Below are 22245 nucleotides of genomic sequence, written 5' to 3'. Positions count from 1 at the left end.
AAAGTAAGCCGCCTGTGTGCCCATTTTAGAAAGTCAGCTACAGCTTCCGCCGCCTTTGTCGTGTTTCAGCAGCATTTGCAGCTTCCGGCTCACAGACTGGTGTGCGATGTCCCCACGCGTTGGAACTCTACACTGCAGATGTTGGGAAGGATTTGTGAGCAGAAGAGGGCAGTGGTTGAGTACCAGCATCAACAAGGCCGTCGGTATTCAGTTCAGACTCCACACATAAGACCTCAGGAGTGGACATGGATGTCAGACATATGTACCATCCTCCAAAACTTTGAGTACTCCACCAAGATGGTGAGCGGTGATGATGCCATAATTAGCGTCACCATCCTGCTTCTCTGTCTTCTGAAACACTCTCTGCTGACGATCAAAGAGGATGCATTGCAGGCGTGGGCACGATGAGATGGAGCAAGGAACCATACAGGGTGATTACACACAGCCAAGCCTCATCTTATCCCAACGTGGATTGGGTGACAAAGAGGAGGAGGAGGAAGGACAGGAGCTAGTTTCATGCACTATAGACGGTACTACCTGCACAGCTGTCATACTGTCTGTTCAGCGTGGATGGCCAGAGGACAGAGAGGAGGAGGAGGAGGAAAGCATGGTCAGTCATCCTCTTGATGAAGACACGGAAGTCTTGCCTGTTAGTAGTCTGACATGCATGGCTGAGTTTATGTTACGCTGCCTTTCCCATGACCCTCGAGTTCTCAAAATTTTGGGTGACAGTCATTACTGGTTGGTGACACTTCTAGACCCACGCTACAAGGAGAACTTTATATCTCTTATTCCTGAGGCGGGCAGGTCTACAAAAATGGGACTGTACCAGAAGGCCCTTGTTGCGGAACTATTAAAAAAATTCCCATCGGAAAACGCTGGTGGCAGAGGACACACTTCATTGGACAACCAAGGATTACAAGTGAGAGAGACACAACTTCAATCCAGCAGAGGCAGGGGAACACTGTCAAAGTTCTGGGAGAGTTTTCTCAGACCCTCCCATCGCACAGGCCGAGGCTCGGGGTACTCTCACAAGGAGTGCAAAGTTTTAGAAGATGCTGAGGGAGTACATTGCAGACCGTACCAACGTCCTCCGTGATTCCTCTGTGCCTTATAATTATTGGGTCTCCAAGCTGGATACGTGGAATGAACTGGCTCTCTATGCCTTGGAGGTCCTGGCCCGCCCTGCCGCCAGCGTTTTATCAGAGCGGGTTTTTAGGGCCGCTGGTGGAATTATAACTGATAGGCTATGTGCCCACGATGCAGAAATGAAGCAGAAAATTTCTGCAGCATTTCTGCATCTCCCTGGCAGAAAAAACGCATGCAGATTGTGCATGCGTTTTTCCTGCAGAATACATGCGGATCCACATGCGGATTCACATGCGTTTCCGCATGCAGATTGACAAGCGCTTTCCAGGCGATAGCATCACTTGGAAAGTGCTTGACAACTAGGTCACACTGTATAAATCCATGCAAACAGCATGGATTTATACAGTGTGAACCGTAAAAATTAAAACAAATAAAGCTATACTAACCCCCGAGGCCCCGGCGTGGCTGCAGCGCTGCTTCCTGGCTGGTTTCCGGCTGCCGGCATGTCGCGAGACAGAGCGGTGAAGGGCCTGCGGTCACATGACTGTGATGTCACCGCAGGTCCTCAAGCTATGCCGGCATTCAGAGAGAAGCCGCCGGACAGGTGAATATAACTTTATTTGTTATTTTATTCTTTTTTTTTTACAGGTACAATGGTACCCAGGTCTGGATGAGAGTCTCCTCTCCTCCAGAACTGGGTACCATCCGCACATAGAGACGCATAGAAGCCGCTTGTAGAAATGTACAGTCGCGGTTTCTATGCGTTTCAATGCAAGTCAATGGCGGGAGTTCCGCTGCACTTCCGCAAAATTAAATGACATGCTGTGGATTTTTGTACGCAGCATAAACCCCCCTTGGGGACCATGGGGTGCGGATTATCTAGCGTTTAACAAGCGTTTACGCAGCGGAAATTCCGCAGCATAAACGCTTGAAAAACGCTACGTGGGCACACAGCCATAAGCGCATCCGCCTGTCAACTGAAAATGCTGACAGGCTGACTCTTATAAAAATGAACAATGGCTGGATTGGGCCAGACTTCTCAACACCACTGAATGATAGCAGCGTAACAAACTCAAATCCAGTGTCTTTTCCTGGGAGGTGTATGCACCTTTTCACACCCACACATGGGTATACGCTTCCTGATTTTGGCTATTTGCTCTTGTCCTCCTCCTTCTCCTCATCCTCCACCACCATAGCACCAGGGTGACCATGGTCCATGATGCAACACCCACATAATTTTTTTAAAGGGTGTTTATGATGCCCGTAAAAAAAAAATGTTATACAGTATGTATATTTTTCCGCAGGCAAAACAAGCTTTCTTGGCAAAAAAGAAGCAGGGACAAAAAAGCAGGTTTTGCTGAGTTTTATTGCTTTATTGCTTATTATTGTCTCTTGTGCATATGCTGATAAAGTTTAGTGCCCCCCCCCCCCAAAAAAAAAAGGATGATGCAACTTCCTTAGGTTTTTGCACTAAAAACACAGCAAAACCTGATAACTGGGTTTTTTTGCACTTACTCATTGCTTTCGATGGGTGAAAAAACGCTGAAAGAAGTGACATGCTGCAAAAACGCAGCAGTTTTCCAAATCAGTCAGGAAAAAAAACAACAAGCTGTGTGCATGACATTTCTGAAATCTCTTAGCCTTTGCTGGTACTGTTAAACGCAGCTTAAAATTTGCATTAAAAAAACGCAGCAAAAACACAAGGTGTGAACATAGCCAAAATCAGTTTTTTATTAAGACAAGGCGGACTGCCAGCTCAATAAGGGATCGGATTACAGCTCTGGAGAGAGGAGAGAAGTAAAGAGACACAGAGACAGATGGTGCTACTACTTTCTAGTGTTTTAAACTCTGCCAAATCTGGATTCGCAGCTACACTGCTCAGTACTGCTGTATAATGTCCACATTGCTGCCGATTCTGAACATGTGCTATACAGAGACAGGAGAGCAGGGATCCCTTATGTCTGTGTGTGCTGTGTATGGCAGCTAGTCTTTATCCAAAAGGTCAGAGACAGATGAAAATTAGAGATAGAACCTGCAGAGGGGAAAACACTGAAAAATGCAGGACACGAATCAACTAATGGCCAGAAACAAGCGCTCCTGTACCCACACAGGAAACCTTATTCTGAAAAGAGAGGTACGCTCTAACTCCCAAGGGGCTACTATGCTCTTCAGGTCACAGAAAGCGCACAAGCCTCAGATATTCCCATCTGTGTAACTCTGTGAGCTCACGTTACACTGCTGTGAGATCTGTACGATAGCCGGATGGAGCCTGCAGCTAAAACCTGCTCAGTGTTCTGCCCCATCAAGTCCTATTATTTTTGCCATAGAAGCAGATGGAGGAATATGTTCTAATGACGGCTTTATGTTGCCCCCCATAAGTGCAAAAAAAAGTGGAATGTATGTACCAATGGTGTCGTGTAACCAGTGACTCCTGGTGACTACAACTCCCATCTGGTGAGGTGCAGATCACGGATATAAAGTGTATTACATTGACCAATGTACTGTTACATATATACAAGGAACAAAGTGTTATGAGAAGTTCAAGCGGCTCACTAGGCGAGATGGATCCTCTAAGCCCAATGTCCTTGTGGGCACATAGGCCACGAGCGTCGGTGCAGCAGGATGGTGAGAAGAGGGACTGGAAACCATAGGTAGCAAGGTGGGGTGAAGGAAACAGCAGCCAGGAGAACGTTAGGAATCTGCAGGCAAGCGGATGGAGTGCAGGAAACCGCAGGCAAGCAGTGGAGAGCAGGAAGCCGCAGGCAAGCAGGTGGAGTGCAGGAAACTGCAGGCAAGCAGAGGATGTCTGGAAATCACAGGCAAGCAGGTGGAGAGCAGGAAGCCACAGGTAAGCAGGTGGAGTGCAGGAAACCACAGGCAGGTAGCAGATAACACTCCAGAGTAACTGGAAAGTCAACAACCAAGGAAGCAACAAACAGGAAGACGTCCTGAAAACCGCAGACAGACAGAGAGAAGAGGTCCAGAAGACCCGGGGACAGGTAGCTGATAGAACTCATACTAGAAGCCGCAGGCAAGAAGGAAGAAGCACTAGAAGCCACTGGTGTACAGGAGACGTCCCGCAGCCGGCAGCCAGGCTGCTGTGCACACACAAGCTGCATCAGTCTAAGATTTAATGCCGAGACCCGGGTGTGAGTCTTAGAAGCCCTTAAATTGTTCATCATATAGAAGCCAGGAAACCTGCAAAGCCCGACGTGGAGCACAAGAAAGTTCAATGGACCGGGGCAGATGGAGCAGAGCCCAGACCAGGGACAGGTGTGTAACAATGAATGTGTGTGTGAAATCACTGAGGGTGCAAGTTACCTGCAGGGAATACAGACTCCACCTGTGACAGTTTATCTTGCTCTAAACATCAGGACCACAGTCAGATAATTGGAGATGACCGAACCCAATCACAAGTAAAATCACATACAATCAAAGAAATAATTCTGATTTCTTTATGATCCACAATAATATAAATATACAACACATAAAATACCAGCACGGGGCCTATGACGGCTTGTTTAATGGAATGGTAATGGTTAAAAAGTCCTCGGCTAAAATCACATTTTGACCCATCAGGACACTTTCGGTTTGTGTTTTTAGGACAGTCACATCTTCATCCCCCTCACCGGCTAACCCCGGGGGCTTGTACCTCTGGCTGAAGTGAGTCAGGACCAACTTCTTGGCTCTGCACAAGTTAGCAAACTCAGCGGCCATCTTTGGCGTGCTGTGCCCGTGGTCCTTGGCTTTCTCCATCTGGCTGTCATCTAATGTGGCCTCATGAACAAGAAGGTCGGCATCCTGACAGAGCCACGCAGCCCCTGAGGAGGCCATCCCTGAGCAGTCTCCCAAGATGCAGACCTTTCTTCCAGGAACAGGGTCTCCCAATACGTCACTCGGAGAAATGGTCTGACCGTTCTCAAGGGTCACAGCAGAACCAACCTTCAGCTTTCCATACAGAGGTCCAGGCTGAACACCTGTGGGAATGAAGAAACCGTCACAAGCTTCTAAAGGAGAACTCTGACCAAAAGCTTTCAGGTTATTTCTTTTATTCCAGAGTGGACAGTTTGAGTACAGACTGAGATGTACGGACCGGTTGCGGGTCTTGTGTGGAGAAGTCATGTGCTGGTCCAAAATGTCAATCTTCAGGAGCGCACCACACCCCGGCAAACGGGAATCCAGGAGGCAGGAGAGCAGTGCGCTCCTGAAGAAAAATAGGACAACCCCTTTAAGTGGCTTCCTCCAAGACTCCTTTCTCTCTAGACTTCAGAGAAGTGGACAGTGTGTCACCACTAGCTGCGCCCACTCCTGTCACTCTCTGTGCTGAAGTCCACAGAAATCACAGGTACCATGGAGGAAGCTGCAGCCCCATATTGTCACTAGAAGTAGTAATGGGTGGGATCGTAATCATTAAAGGGGGAATTCCAGAATCAGCTAAGCCATTAGAGACCCCCGCATAGAAAAAATGAAGGGTGTCCGAAGTGAACGACCCAAACTGTGACAGCAACTTACCAAGTTCTCGTAGTTTATTGACGTTCAGCTTCCCGGGTCGATCCTTCTCCGCAATCACAAACCCGAACGACGGGATGCGATGATAGAGCTTAAATGCCTTTACTGTGAACTGCTCGTCATCGAGGAGATGGTAGGTCCCATCAGTGGGATCAGCGGAAATAATAAGCGCCTCCAGAGGAAGGGGGCCGCAGTCTCCAGTATACGTGGAGAAGTCTCTGAACTCTTCTGCCGGGCACTGGTCTTCTGAAGGCAACAATTCATGGACAGTATATGGGAAAACGAGCTGCGAGTGAGACACCTCCAGGCTCATGTGGATAAAGGTCCTCAGACCCACAGGACCATAGATGTCCACATGCTGCTTAGTGGGAGTAGAGCCACACTGGAGGCTGACCGTGCAGAGGAGCCCGGGGAGGCCAAACATGTGGTCCCCATGGAGGTGAGTGATGAAGATCTTGGTGATTCTGCCTGCAGATGAGGATGAACATGTTACTACACACAGAAGACTTCATAGAATGTTAGAGTTGGAAGGGACCTCCTGGGTCATCTGGTCCAACCCCCTGCTCAAAGCAGGATTCACTAGATCATCTCAGACAGATGTCTGTCCAGCCTCTGTTTGAAGACGTCCATTGAAGGGGAACTCACCACCTCTCGTGGCAGCCTGTTCCACTCATTAATCACCCTAACTGTCAAAAAGTTTTTTCTAATATCTAATCTGTGTCTCCTCCCATTTAGTTTCATCCCATTGCTTCTAGTCTTTCCTTGTGCAAATGAGAATAAAGATGATCCTTCTACAATGTGACAGCCCCTGATATATTTGTAGACAGCTATTAAGTCTCCTCTCAGTCTTCTTTTTTGCAAGCTAAACATTCCCAAATCCTGCAACCGTTCCTCATAGGACATGGTTTACAGACCAGTCACCATTCTGGTCGCTCTTCTCTGAACTTGCTCCAGTTTGTCTATGTCTTTTTTAAAATGTGGTGCCCAAAACTGTACACAGTATTCCAGATGAGGTCTGACCAAAGAGGAGTAAAGTCCGATAATGACTTCACGTGATCTAGACTGTATGCTTCTGTTAATACATCCCAGAATTGTATTTGCCTTTTTTGCTGCTGCATCACACTGTTGACTCATGTTCAGTCTATGATCTATTAGTATACCTAAGTCTTTTTCACATGTACTATTGCTTAGCTCTATTCCTCCCATTCTGTATATGCTTTTTTCATTTTTATTGCCCAGATGTAGTACTTTGCATTTTTCCCTGTTAAAAACCATTCTGTTGGTTGCTGCCCACTGCTCCAGTTTATTTAGGTCTTTTTGAATCCTCTCTCTCTCTTCTCTAGTATTAGCTATCCCTCCTAGCTTTGTGTCATCAGCAAATTTAATCAGTTTACCCTCAATTCCTTCATCTAAATCATTGATAAATATGTTGAACAATACAGGTCCCAGGACGGAGCCCTGTGGTACCCCACTTGAGACATTCATCCAGCTGGATGTGAAGCCATTTACAACCACCCTTTGAGTCTGATCACTAAGCCAGTTATGAATCCACCTAACAGTTGCCTGGTCCATTGCATACTTGGTCATTTTTTCAATAAGGATGGTGTGAGATACTTTGTCAAATGCTTTGCTGAAGTCAAGATATACTATATCTACAGCATTTCCCTGATCCACCCAGTCAGTGATTCTGTCTTAGAGGGGTGATAACACGACAGTCAGTATATTATATATATAGGGGTCGTCACTGTTGTAGTGATCATACAGCTTTGCTTTATTACCACGCAGGTGAAAGGTCTGGGAAAGCTGGTGACCAGTACTGGTGGATAAAGGCAGCCATATTGGCCATCACCGAGGCACAGGGATAAGGAGAGTAAACAGCTTTCCTGACACAAGGACACAGGATCGGTGATAACTTGTAGCTATATGGGGGTCTGACCATTAGGAACCATACTGATCCCAAAAATTGATCCCTAGTAAACTCCGCTGGAAGCGAGCGCCACCACTTCATTCACTCTCTGTGTGACGCCGGATGCACCCGAGTATAGACTTCGGCTTTGTCCGATAGAAAATGAATGAAGCGGTGAGGACCATGAGCAGCATGTCCACGGGGACCTCACCAACTCACAAGTTCTCACCCGTCCTAGTGATAACTTTATGTGTTGGGATTAGACATTTAAAGTGTAACTGCACTTTTAGAAAACTTTCGACATGTCAGAAACCTGTGAGAAACACTAATCACTGAGGGTCTAGGTGCCGAGACCCCCGCAATCATTACAATGAAGATTATCTCAGCCAGTAGCGGGATTCATCTGGGTCTCCTCAGGTCAGCAAAATGGCCGAATCAGGAAGAAATATTGCCCCGATGTGGGTAGCACTGTGACTGTCCGCGGCCTCACAGCCTCTCATCTCTGCTCTGGCCGTGACTGGTGGCTTTAGAACGGAGGTTGAATAATAGAAAGAGACGCAGGACACCAAGGCTGCCTCCATCATCCAGCACACTCCAGGCCAAGTATCTCTCCTCTTATGTTCTGCTCCTGCACCACTGCTATGTAAAGGCCGCCATGCCATGCTGCCCACCTAGGAAGAGGGAATCTGAAAGGAGACAGAAGAGCAAATACTGCAAGTTCTCTCCCCCCACCCCCGCTTGCCTGTCGCGCGCACTCGCCTCCCCCCGCTTGCCTGTCGCGCGCACTCGCCTCCCCCCGCTTGCCTGTCGCGCGCACTCGCCTCCCCCCGCTTGCCTGTCGCGCGCACTCGCCTCCCCCCGCTTGCCTGTCGCGCGCACTCGCCTCCCCCCGCTTGCCTGTCAAGCGCACTCTCTCCGCCCGCTAGTCTGTCGCGTGCACTCTCTCCGCCCGCTAGTCTGTCGCGTGCACTCTCTCCGCCCGCTAGTCTGTCGCGTGCACTCTCTCCGCCCGCTAGTCTGTCGCGTGCACTCTCTCCGCCCGCTAGTCTGTCGCGTGCACTCTCTCCGCCCGCTAGTCTGTCGCGTGCACTCTCTCCGCCCGCTAGTCTGTCGCGTGCACTCTCTCCGCCCGCTAGTCTGTCGCGTGCACTCTCTCCGCCCGCTAGTCTGTCGCGTGCACTCTCTCCACCCACTTGTCTGGCCACAGCACTGGCACATTACATCATGCTAGTACTTTAGGAATAGAACCGCCTCCCTCTTGCTGCTCCAGAAGATTTAGCCTTTCCCCCGTAGTCCAGCCAGCAGATCAACTGGCGGCTTCCACCGGGGGATACCACAGCAGTGATAGTGACAAAGGGGCAGCTTCGCTCAGTGAGCAGATGTGGCCCATTGTAGGTGGAGGTGGCCCCCGATAATACCTACATTTGCAGATCTAATTTTTGTTGCGGTTACTGATATTTTATGGATGAAGAAAGGAGCAAAAGTGTGATCTGCTAAGGCTGCGTGCCCACTATGTGTTTTTCAAGCGTTTTTGCCGTGGAATTTCCGCAGCGAAAACACTTAAAAAATGCTTGGTAATACGTGCCCCATGGTCCCCAATGATAATCCGCATGTGCTGTGCACATGCTGCGTAAATTTCCGCTGCGGATTATCATTGCGGAAAAAAACGCAGCACGACCAATTATTTTGCGGAAGTGCTGCGTAATTGGCGCCATTGACTTGCATTGAATCGCATATTATCCGTGTTAGCACATTGGCACACTCGGATAATATGAGTTTCTATGTGCGGACGGTACCCGGGTTTGGAGAAATGGAGAGACTCATCCGGACCCGAGTACCATAGAACCTGTAAAAAAAAGAATAAAAATGGTAAAAAATAAAGATTATACTCACCTTCTGATGTCCCCCGGTGTTTTCTCCGCTGCGTCTGGTCTGTTGTATGGGTCGTGGTGGTGTGAAAGGACCTGCCATGAGGTCATTTAGTCATGTAGGCGGTCACGTGACCTGTCACATGACTAAATGATGTCATGGCAGGTCCTTTCACACCACCGTGACCCATACAACAGACCAGACGCAGCGGAGAAAACACCGGGGGACATCAGAAGGTGAGTATAATCTTTATTTTTTACCATTTTTATTCTTTTTTTTAACTAACTTGGTCACACTATATAAATCTGTGCCGGTTGCATGGATTTATATAGTGTGACCAAGTTGTCAAGCACTTCTCCAGGTGATGCTAAAATGGCTTGAAAAGCACTTGACAACCCGCATGCGGAAATGCATGTGAAGAACGCTTCACAAACGCTTCTACCTGGCGGGAAAAACGCATGTAAAATCCACATGTACAATCCACATGTGTTTTTCCTGCCAGGGAGAAGAGGAATAAATCGGCAGCATTTCTGCATCGTGGGCACATAGCCTTAAAATGTGATCCGGGCCTGCGCCGCTCTCCTCCGAGACGCCATTTCATGGCTCATACACTGTCTACTATATCCACCTTGGGCAGAGCAGCTCTTGGATGAGCGTTTCTGCTCCATGGCGTTAGCAGCAGGTGAGGGTCTCAGCACCCGGACCCCCACTAATCAAAAGCTTCCTAAAACGCAAGTTCACACCAAGCGCTGACATCACGCCAGCGATGAGTCCACTGGTGAATGGTGGCGCCATCTGCAGTCTGAGGAGTAAATATATCATTCAGGAAGGAATGTGAGACCCCGAATGATCAAGAATAATCCCTATTTCCCCTGCGAGGTGCTGCCACTCGGCTGTCACTGGATCCGCAGCTGCCGGTGACAGCTGAAGTGTCCGCACATGATAACATGTAATGGGCGGCAGCGGACGGGGGGATTATTCTCCGCCGAGCTCATATTTCACCATTAGGGATTATAAATGTGATTAAAATAGCAGCTCAATAAATAATTAAATCTCAGAGAGAAATCTGCACGACCCCTCGAAATTCCTCTCTCCTCACGGACAACACACGCACGTCTAAGGGGGGTGTCAGCCATTAAACATCCTCCATGCCGCCCCTTGCTGGGGGTTCTAGAAAGTGGAAATTTCTCAGCCATGTATGTAGTTCTGGTGGCCTGTACTGGTGATGACCATCTCCTATATATAAGGTCACACAGCTTTCCAAGGCTCCTGCATGGACTATGTGCTCGGCTATGCAACCATTGTTCGGGGGTCTCGGATGGGTGTACAGTACAGCTCCTTACCCGCCTTCAGGGCGCTCTTCATCAACTGCGTCTGGGTGCTCTCCCCACAATCAAACAGCCAGCACTCCCCTTCTGTCCGGAAGACGACGGCCGAGGCCCCCCTGCAGGGAGAAGGATACGCGGACCCCGTCCCCAGGAACGTGACATCCATAGACATGGCGGCCGGCAGACAGCTTCACCTCCAATCAGTATCCAGAAACCTGCAGACAGAGGACACTGTATATAGACAGAAAACACACAAAGGACAATGTATATAGACAGTACACACAAACACACAGAGGACACTGTATATAGACAGTACACAGACAGAGGACACAGTATATAGACAGTACACACACACAGAGGACAATGTATATAGACAGTACACACACAAAGGACAATGTATATAGACAGTACACACACAGAGGACACTGTATATAGACAGCACACACACAGAGGACACTGTATATAGACAGTACACACACAGAGGACACTGTATATAGACAGTACACACACAGAGGACACTGTATATAGACAGTACACACACAGAGGACACTGTATATAGACAGCACACACACAGAGGACACTGTATATAGACAGCACACACACAGAGGACACTGTATATAGACAGCACACACACAGGACACTGTATATAGACAGTACACACACAGAGGACACTGTATATAGACAGCACACACACAGGACACTGTATATAGACAGTACACACACACACAGAGGACACTGTATATAGACAGCACACACACAGAGGACACTGTATATAGACAGCACACACACAGGACACTGTATATAGACAGTACACACACAGAGGACACTGTATATAGACAGTACACACACAGAGGACACTGTATATAGACAGCACACACACAGAGGACACTGTATATAGACAGCACACACACAGGACACTGTATCTAGACAGCACACACACAGGACACTGTATCTAGACAGCACACACACAGGACACTGTATATAGACAGTACACACACACACACAGAGGACACTGTATCTAGACAGCACACACACAGAGGACACTGTATATAGACAGTACACACACAGAGGACACTGTATATAGACAGCACACACACAGGACACTGTATATAGACAGTACACACACAGAGGACACTGTATATAGACAGTACACACACAGAGGACACTGTATATAGACAGCACACACACCGAGGACACTGTATATAGACAGCACACACACAGAGGACACTGTATATAGACAGCACACACACAGAGGACACTGTATATAGACAGCACACAGACAGAGGACACTGTATATAGACAGTACACAGACAGAGGACACTGTATATAGACAGTACACAGACAGAGGACACTGTATATAGACAGTACACAGACAGAGGACACTGTATATAGACAGTACACAGACAGAGGACACCGTATATAGACAGCACACACACAGAGGACACCGTATATAGACAGCACACACACAGAGGACACCGTATATAGACAGCACACACACAGAGGACACCGTATATAGACAGCACACACACAGAGGACACCGTATATAGACAGCACACACACACAGAGGACACTGTATATAGACAGTACACACACACAGAGGACACTGTATATAGACAGTACACACAGAGGACACTGTATATAGACAGTACACACACACAGAGGACACTGTATAAAGACAGTACACACACACAGAGGACACTGTATATAGACAGTACACACACACAGAGGACACTGTATATAGACAGTACACACAGAGGACACTGTATATAGACAGTACACACACACAGAGGACACTGTATATAGACAGTACACACACACAGAGGACACTGTATATAGACAGTACACACACACAGAGGACACTGTATATAGACAGTACACACACACAGAGGACACTGTATATAGACAGTACACACACACAGAGGACACTGTATATAGACAGTACACACACACAGAGGACACTGTATATAGACAGTACACACACACAGAGGACACTGTATATAGACAGTACACACACACAGAGGACACTGTATATAGACAGTACACACACACAGAGGACACTGTATATAGACAGTACACACACAGGACACTGTATATAGACAGTACACAGAGGACACTGTATATAGACAGTACACACACACAGAGGACACTGTATATAGACAGCACACACACAGAGGACACTGTATATGGACAGCACACACACACACAGGACACTGTATATAGACAGTACACACACAGGACACTGTATATAGACAGTACACACACAGGACACTGTATATAGACAGTACACACACAGGACACTGTATATAGACAGTACACACACAGAGGACACTGTATATAGACAGCACACACACAGGACACTGTATATAGACAGCACACACACAGGACACTGTATATAGACAGCACACAGAGGACACTGTATATAGACAGTACACAGACAGAGGACACTGTACATAGACAGTACACACACAGAGGACACTGTATATAGACAGTACACACACAGAGGACACTGTATATAGACAGCACACACACAGAGGACACTGTATATGGACAGCACACACACAGGACACTGTATATAGACAGTACACACACAGGACACTGTATATAGACAGTACACACACAGGACACTGTATATAGACAGTACACACACACACAGGACACTGTATATAGACAGTACACACAGAGGACACTGTATATAGACAGCACACACACAGAGGACACTGTATATAGACAGTACTAGACAGCACACACACACAGAGGACACTGTATATAGACAGCACACAGAGGACACTGTACATAGACAGCACACAGAGGACACTGTATATAGACAGTACACAGACAGAGGACACTGTATATAGACAGTACACACACACAGAGGACACTGTATATAGACAGCACACACACACAGAGGACACTGTATATAGACAGTACACACACACACAGGACACTGTATATAGACAGTACACACACACACAGGACACTGTATATAGACAGTACACACACACAGGACACTGTATATAGACAGTACACACACACAGGACACTGTATATAGACAGTACACACACACACAGGACACTGTATATAGACAGTACACACACACAGAGGACACTGTATATAGACAGTATACACACACAGAGGACACTGTATATAGACAGTATACACACACAGAGGACACTGTATATAGACAGCACACACACAGAGGACACCGTATATAGACAGCACACACACAGAGGACACCGTATATAGACAGCACACACACAGAGGACACCGTATATAGACAGCACACACACAGAGGACACTGTATATAGACAGTACACACAGAGGACACTGTATATAGACAGTACACAGACAGAGGACACTGTATATAGACAGCACACACACAGAGGACACTGTATATAGACAGTACACACAGAGGACACTGTATATAGACAGTACACACACACAGAGGACACTGTATATAGACAGTACACACAGAGGACACTGTATATAGACAGCACACACACACAGAGGACACTGTATATAGACAGTACACACAGAGGACACTGTATATAGACAGCACACACACAGAGGACACTGTATATAGACAGCACACACACACAGGACACTGTATATAGACAGTACACACACAGAGGACACTGTATATAGACAGCACACACACAGGACACTGTATATAGACAGTACACACACAGAGGACACTGTATATAGACAGCACACACACAGGACACTGTATATAGACAGTACACACACACACAGAGGACACTGTATATAGACAGCACACACACAGAGGACACTGTATATAGACAGCACACACACAGAGGACACTGTATATAGACAGCACACACACAGGACACTGTATATAGACAGCACACACACAGGACACTGTATATAGACAGTACACACACAGAGGACACTGTATATAGACAGTACACACACAGAGGACACCGTATATAGACAGCACACACACACAGAGGACACCGTATATAGACAGCACACACACAGAGGACACTGTATATATAGACAGTACACAGAGAGGACACTGTATATAGACAGCACACACACAGAGGACACTGTATATAGACAGTACTAGACAGCACACACACACAGAGGACACTGTATATAGACAGCACACACACACAGAGGACACTGTATATAGACAGTACACACACACACAGGACACTGTATATAGACAGTACACACACACACAGGACACTGTATATAGACAGTACACACACAGAGGACACCGTATATAGACAGCACACACACACAGAGGACACCGTATATAGACAGCACACACACAGAGGACACTGTATATATAGACAGTACACACAGAGGACACTGTACATAGACAGCACACACACAGAGGACACTGTATATAGACAGTACACACAGAGGACACTGTATATAGACAGTACACAGACAGAGGACACTGTATATAGACAGCACACACACAGAGGACACTGTATATAGACAGTACACACAGAGGACACTGTATATAGACAGTACACACACACAGAGGACACTGTATATAGACAGTACACACAGAGGACACTGTATATAGACAGCACACACACAGAGGACACTGTATATAGACAGCACACACACACAGGACACTGTATATAGACAGTACACACACACAGGACACTGTATATAGACAGCACACACACAGGACACTGTATATAGACAGTACACACACAGAGGACACTGTATATAGACAGCACACACACAGGACACTGTATATAGACAGTACACACACACACAGAGGACACTGTATATAGACAGCACACACACAGAGGACACTGTATATAGACAGCACACACACAGAGGACACTGTATATAGACAGCACACACACAGGACACTGTATATAGACAGTACACACACAGAGGACACTGTATATAGACAGTACACACACAGAGGACACCGTATATAGACAGCACACACACACAGAGGACACCGTATATAGACAGCACACACACAGAGGACACTGTATATATAGACAGTACACAGAGAGGACACTGTATATAGACAGCACACACACAGAGGACACTGTATATAGACAGTACTAGACAGCACACACACACAGAGGACACTGTATATAGACAGCACACACACACAGAGGACACTGTATATAGACAGTACACACACACACAGGACACTGTATATAGACAGTACACACACACACAGGACACTGTATATAGACAGTACACACACACACAGGACACTGTATATAGACAGTACACACACACACAGGACACTGTATATAGACAGTACACACACACACAGGACACTGTATATAGACAGTACACACACAGAGGACACCGTATATAGACAGCACACACACACAGAGGACACCGTATATAGACAGCACACACACACAGAGGACACCGTATATAGACAGCACACACACAGAGGACACTGTATATATAGACAGTACACACAGAGGACACTGTACATAGACAGCACACACACAGAGGACACTGTATATAGACAGTACTAGACAGCACACACACACAGAGGACACTGTATATAGACAGCACACACACACAGAGGACACTGTATATAGACAGTACACACACACAGGACACTGTATATAGACAGTACACACACACACAGGACACTGTATATAGACAGTACACACACACAGAGGACACTGTATATAGACAGTACACACACACAGAGGACACTGTATATAGACAGTACACACACACAGAGGACACTGTATATAGACAGTACACACACACAGAGGACACTGTATATAGACAGTACACACACACAGAGGACACTGTATATAGACAGTACACACACACAGAGGACACTGTATATAGACAGTACACACACACAGAGGACACTGTATATAGACAGTATACACACACAGAGGACACTGTATATAGACAGCACACACACAGAGGACACCGTATATAGACAGCACACACACAGAGGACACCGTATATAGACAGCACACACACAGAGGACACCGTATATAGACAGCACACACACAGAGGACACCGTATATAGACAGCACACACACAGAGGACACCGTATATAGACAGCACACACACAGAGGACACCGTATATAGACAGCACACACACAGAGGACACTGTATATAGACAGCACACACACAGAGGACACTGTATATAGACAGCACACACACAGAGGACACTGTATATAGACAGTACACACAGAGGACACTGTATATAGACAGTACACACAGAGGACACTGTATATAGACAGTACACAGACAGAGGACACTGTATATAGACAGCACACACACAGAGGACACTGTATATAGACAGTACACACAGAGGACACTGTATATAGACAGTACACACACACAGAGGACACTGTATATAGACAGTACACACAGAGGACACTGTATATAGACAGCACACACACAGAGGACACTGTATATAGACAGCACACACACAGAGGACACTGTATATAGACAGCACACACACAGAGGACACTGTATATAGACAGCACACACACAGAGGACACTGTATATAGACAGCACACACACAGGACACTGTATATAGACAGTACACACACAGAGGACACTGTATATAGACAGTACACACACAGAGGATACTGTATATAGACAGTACACACACAGAGGACACCGTATATAGACAGCACACACACACAGAGGACACCGTATATAGACAGCACACACACAGAGGACACTGTATATATAGACAGTACACAGAGAGGACACTGTATATAGACAGTACACACACACAGAGGACACTGTATATAGACAGTACACACAGAGGACACTGTATATAGACAGCACACACACAGAGGACACTGTATATAGACAGCACACACACAGAGGACACTGTATATAGACAGTACACACAGGACACTGTATATAGACAGTACACACAGGACACTGTATATAGACAGTACACACACAGAGGACACTGTATATAGACAGCACACACACAGGACACTGTATATAGACAGTACACACACACACAGAGGACACTGTATATAGACAGCACACACACAGAGGACACTGTATATAGACAGCACACACACAGAGGACACTGTATATAGACAGCACACACACAGGACACTGTATATAGACAGTACACACACAGAGGACACTGTATATAGACAGTACACACACAGAGGACACCGTATATAGACAGTACACACACAGAGGACACCGTATATAGACAGCACACACACACAGAGGACACCGTATATAGACAGCACACACACAGAGGACACTGTATATATAGACAGTACACAGAGAGGACACTGTATATAGACAGCACACACACAGAGGACACTGTATATAGACAGTACACACAGAGGACACTGTATATAGACAACAAACACACAGAGGACAATGTATATAGACAGTACACACACACACACACAGAGGACACCGCATATAGACAGCACACACACAGAGGACACCGTATATAGACAGCACACACACAGAGGACAATGTATATAGACAGCAAACACACAGAGGACACTGTATATAGACAGTACACACAGAGGACACTGTGTATAGACAGTACACACAGAGGACACTGTATATAGACAGTACACAGACAGAGGACACTGTATATAGATAGTACACACAGAAATGGTGCACGAGGGTCCTGTGTGAGAACGGAGCTCAACCTTTCCTGCCATCGACAATTTTCATTTTAGTGCTTCGGATTTTTCCTCTTAGAGCCAGACTTTTTATTCCTCCATCATCACAGATGTACGAGGGCTCGTTGCTGCGCTGTAGGATTTATCGGGGTCATTTTGGGGCACAGACGACGTCATCATCGCTTTTTTACAAACTTTGGTGGAGATTCAGCGACAAGAAAAATTATTCTGGCTTTTCTATATTTTTTTCTTTTCTATTTTCAGTGATCAAACTTTTTTTGGAAACAATAATAAAGAAATAAAAATGCGGATTTGTGCTGTTTGTGTTGTGAAATCGGGGGGAGGGATTGAAAACTTATTATTTATTTTTTTTATATTTTTAAAAACTTTTATTACTTTTCCCTTTATTGTTTGGCCCCGGAGACCCAACCCCGCGACCACTGACCCTGCAGCGCTGCCACCTATCCGGCCAAGGGCGGGACTTATAGTTGTGGCAGCTGCAGGGGAGGATGGAGGGCAGTGCAGCCTATCCGCACAGTGGGCATACATCGTGGGGGGCACGAGAGGCGTTGAAACGGATATCACCCTGGATCGCAACATTAAAAACGGTTAAAGAGCAAATAAACTTCTGTACATTGTTTTACCTCTTTAATCCCCTCCAGGACTCTGCTCCGCACGTCTTTTGAGGGATCAGTGAGGGGTCTCCGGACCCCCATTGATTTGAAGGGAATTAAAGGACCAAAATTATATATATATATATATATATATATATATATATATATATATATATATATATATATATATACATACATATACATACAATATGAATCTTCTGTTGTTTTGTGTATACAGCTCCTCTGCAGATGAATGCGTATCCATAGTAAACTACAAAGCAGTCGGTGATCTGACCTCGCAGTCATGACAGAAGAGTCATGTGTCACTACAGGGGGCTGCTGGGTAGCCTGTAACCATGGATACCCACACTTCCGCACTGGAGCTGTGTACACTAAATAGATTTTCCACAAAGTTGCTTCCTTTTATGCTCCATCTGTGGTGCGGACCCTCATACACAGGACTTGTGGGGGTGACAGAGGTCAAATCCATGGCGATAGGTCAAAGATGGGACGCCCCTGTATATACGCTGTTTGGGGGCTTCTCACTTCAAGATTCTGCTCCCCTAGCACAGGACCAGTAATGGGGGCACTGGGGGCGGAGAGGAGGAGCAGAACGACCAAGACGGCGATCTTCGTGGCCCGAAAACACGGATCACATCACAAGATCAGAGGCGCCTTCCCCCTGCGCTGGGTCTGCGGATCAGCGGCGCCTCCTCCTCCGCTGGGTCTGCGGATCAGCGGCGCCGCCTCCTCCGCTGGGTCTGCGGATCAGCGGCGCCGCCTCCTCCGCTGGGTCTGCGGATCAGCGACGCCTCCCCCTGCGCTGGGTCTGCGGATCAGCGGCGCCTCCTCCTCCGCTGGGTCTGCGGATCAGCGGCGCCTCCTCCTCCGCTGGGTCTGCGGATCAGCGGCGCCTCCTCCTCCGCTGGGTCTGCGGATCAGCGGCGCCGCCTCCTCCGCTGGGTCTGCGGATCAGCGACGCCTCCCCCTGCGCTGGGTCTGCGGATCAGCGGCGCCTCCTCCTCCGCTGGGTCTGCGGATCAGCGGCGCCTCCTCCTCCGCTGGGTCTGCGGATCAGCGGAGCCTCCTCCTCCGCTGGGTCTGCGGATCAGCGGCGCCGCCTCCTCCGCTGGGTCTGGGACAAGGTTTCCTATCACTAACGCCACTGACCACAAGCAGAGATTATAATAAAGGTATAAAATGTGTATTACAAAGCAGCAGAAGGGTTAACACCGGCACAAAAGCATCAAAGTCAGGAAATCACAGAGCAGAGAGGACCCCACAGGAGGCTGCCCGGGACCACCGCGGATCCGGCCCTATACCTCAGACACATGCAGGACAAACCCCGGGCCGCCAGGCTGACATCTTACTGCACCCACCGGTAGTCAGAGACTGGAGGAAGGAGAACAAAGATGGCAGCGACTGTACAGGAAGAAACTACAACGAATCTGTCACTGCCCTCTACCGGCTGAAATACATCATCACTGCGCCCTCTACTGGCTGTATTACATCACTGCGCCCTCTGCTGGCTGTATTACATCACTGCGCCCTCTCCTGGCTGTATTACATCACGCGCCCTCTGCTGGCTGTATTACATCACTGCGCCCTCTGCTGCCTGTATTACATCACTGCGCCCTCTGATGGCTGTATTACAATCACTGCGCCCTCCGCTGACTGTATTACATCACTGCGCCCTCTGATGGCTGTATTACATCACTGCGCACTCTGCGGGCTGTATTACATCACTGCGCCCTCTGCTGGCTGTATTACATCACTGCGCTCTCAGCTGGCTGTATTACATCACTGCGCCCTCCGCTGACTGTATTACATCACTGCGCTCTCCGCTGGCTGTATATTACATCACTGCGCCCTCCGCTGGCTGTATTACATCAATGTGCCCTCCGCTGGCTGTATTACATCACTGCGCCCTCCGCTGGCTGTATTACATCACTGCGCCCTCCGCTGGCTGTATTACATCACTGCGCTCTCCGCTGGCTGTATTACATCTCTGCGCCCTCCGCTGGCTGTATTACATTACTCCGCCCTCCGCTGGCTGTATGACATCACTGCGCCCTCCGCTGGCTGTATGACATCACTGCGCTCTCCGCTGGCTCTATTACATCACTGCGCCCTCTGCGGGCTGTATTACATCACTGCGCCCTCCGCTGGCTGTATTACATCACTGCGCCCTCTGCGGGCTCTATTACATCACTGCGCCCTCTGCGGGCTCTATTACATCACTGCGCCCTCTGCTGGCTGTATTACATCACTGCACCCTCTGCTGGCTGTATTGCATCACTGCGCCCTCCGCTGGCTGTATTACATAACTGCGCCCTCCGCTGGCTGTATTACATCACTGCGCCCTCCACTGGCTGTATTACATCACTGCGCCCTCCGCTGGCTGTATTACATCACTGCGCCCTCTGCGGGCTCTATTACATCACTGCGCCCTCTGCGGGCTCTATTACATCACTGCGCCCTCTGCGGGCTCTATTACATCACTGCGCCCTCTGTGGGCTCTATTACATCACTGCGCCCTCTGCTGGCTGTATTAGAATCATAGAATCATAGAATCATAGAATGTTAGAGTTGGAAGGGACCTCCTGGGTCATCTGGTCCAACCCCCTGCTCAAAGCAGGATTCACTAGATCATCTCAGACAGATGTCTGTCCAGCCTCTGTTTGAAGACGTCCATTGAAGGGGAACTCACCACCTCTCGTGGCAGCCTGTTCCACTCATTAATCACCCTAACTGTCAAAAAGTTTTTTCTAATATCTAATCTGTGTCTCCTCCCATTTAGTTTCATCCCATTGCTTCTAGTCTTTCCTTGTGCAAATGAGAATCACTGCACCCTCCGCTGGCTGTATTACATCACTGCGCCCTCTGATGGCTGTATTACATCACTGCGCCCTCCGCTGGCTGTATTACATCACCGCGCTCTCCGCTGGCTGTATTATATCACTGCGCCCTCTGCTGGCTGTATTATACATCACTGCGCCCTCCGCTGGCTGTATTACATCACTGCGCTCTCCGCTGGCTGTATTACATCACTGCGCCCTCCGCTGGCTGTATTACATCACTGCGCCCTCCGCTGACTATTACAACACTGCGCTCTCCGCTGGCTGTATATTACATCACTGCGCCCTCCGCTGGCTGTATTACATCACTGCGCTCTCCGCTGGCTGTATATTACATCACTGCGCCCTCCGCTGGCTGTATTACATCAATGCGCCCTCCGCTGGCTGTATTACATCACTGCGCCCTCCGCTGGCTGTATTACATCACTGCGCCCTCCGCTGGCTGTATTACATCACTGCGCCCTC

At 47.8% G+C, this 22245-nt stretch overlaps 1 protein-coding gene across 2 annotated transcripts; it reads right to left on the bottom strand.

Moving 5' to 3' along the window:
• Nucleotides 1-2796: 2796 nt before the first annotated feature.
• Nucleotides 2797-20382, bottom strand: LOC141251718 (zinc phosphodiesterase ELAC protein 1-like). Of its 2 annotated transcripts, none has more exons than XM_073670407.1 (4): nucleotides 20245-20382; nucleotides 10717-10916; nucleotides 5602-6066; nucleotides 2797-5066 (listed from the first exon to the last, which is right to left on the bottom strand). In XM_073670407.1, the coding sequence occupies exons 2-4, from the start codon at nucleotides 10871-10873 to the stop codon at nucleotides 4597-4599; spliced, it is 1092 nt and encodes a 363-aa protein (XP_073526508.1). In that variant the 5' UTR covers nucleotides 10874-10916; nucleotides 20245-20382; the 3' UTR covers nucleotides 2797-4596. The 2 variants fall into 2 exon arrangements, with proteins under 2 accessions (XP_073526508.1, XP_073526510.1); XM_073670409.1 differs by having other exon boundaries at nucleotides 20302-20382.
• Nucleotides 20383-22245: the final 1863 nt, after the last annotated feature.

The sequence above is a fragment of the Phyllobates terribilis genome, unplaced genomic scaffold (assembly GCF_046119375.1).
Source record: "Phyllobates terribilis strain yellow unplaced genomic scaffold, ASM4611937v1 Scaffold_7616__1_contigs__length_36484, whole genome shotgun sequence".
NCBI lineage: Eukaryota > Metazoa > Chordata > Amphibia > Anura > Dendrobatidae > Phyllobates > Phyllobates terribilis.
This window is presented reverse-complemented; position numbering and strand designations above follow the sequence as displayed.

Bases quoted from the DNA above. Each gene is read 5' to 3' on its own strand.
- LOC141251718 (XM_073670407.1), bottom strand. From the start codon at position 10,873: ATGTCTATGGATGTCACGTTCCTGGGGACGGGGTCCGCGTATCCTTCT. The intron at 6,067-10,716 runs GTAAGGAGCTGT...CCTCATCTGCAG, and splicing joins GAAGAGCGCCCTGAAGGCGG to GCAGAATCACCAAGATCTTC. The intron at 5,067-5,601 runs GTAAGTTGCTGT...TCATTCCCACAG, and splicing joins CAATAAACTACGAGAACTTG to GTGTTCAGCCTGGACCTCTG.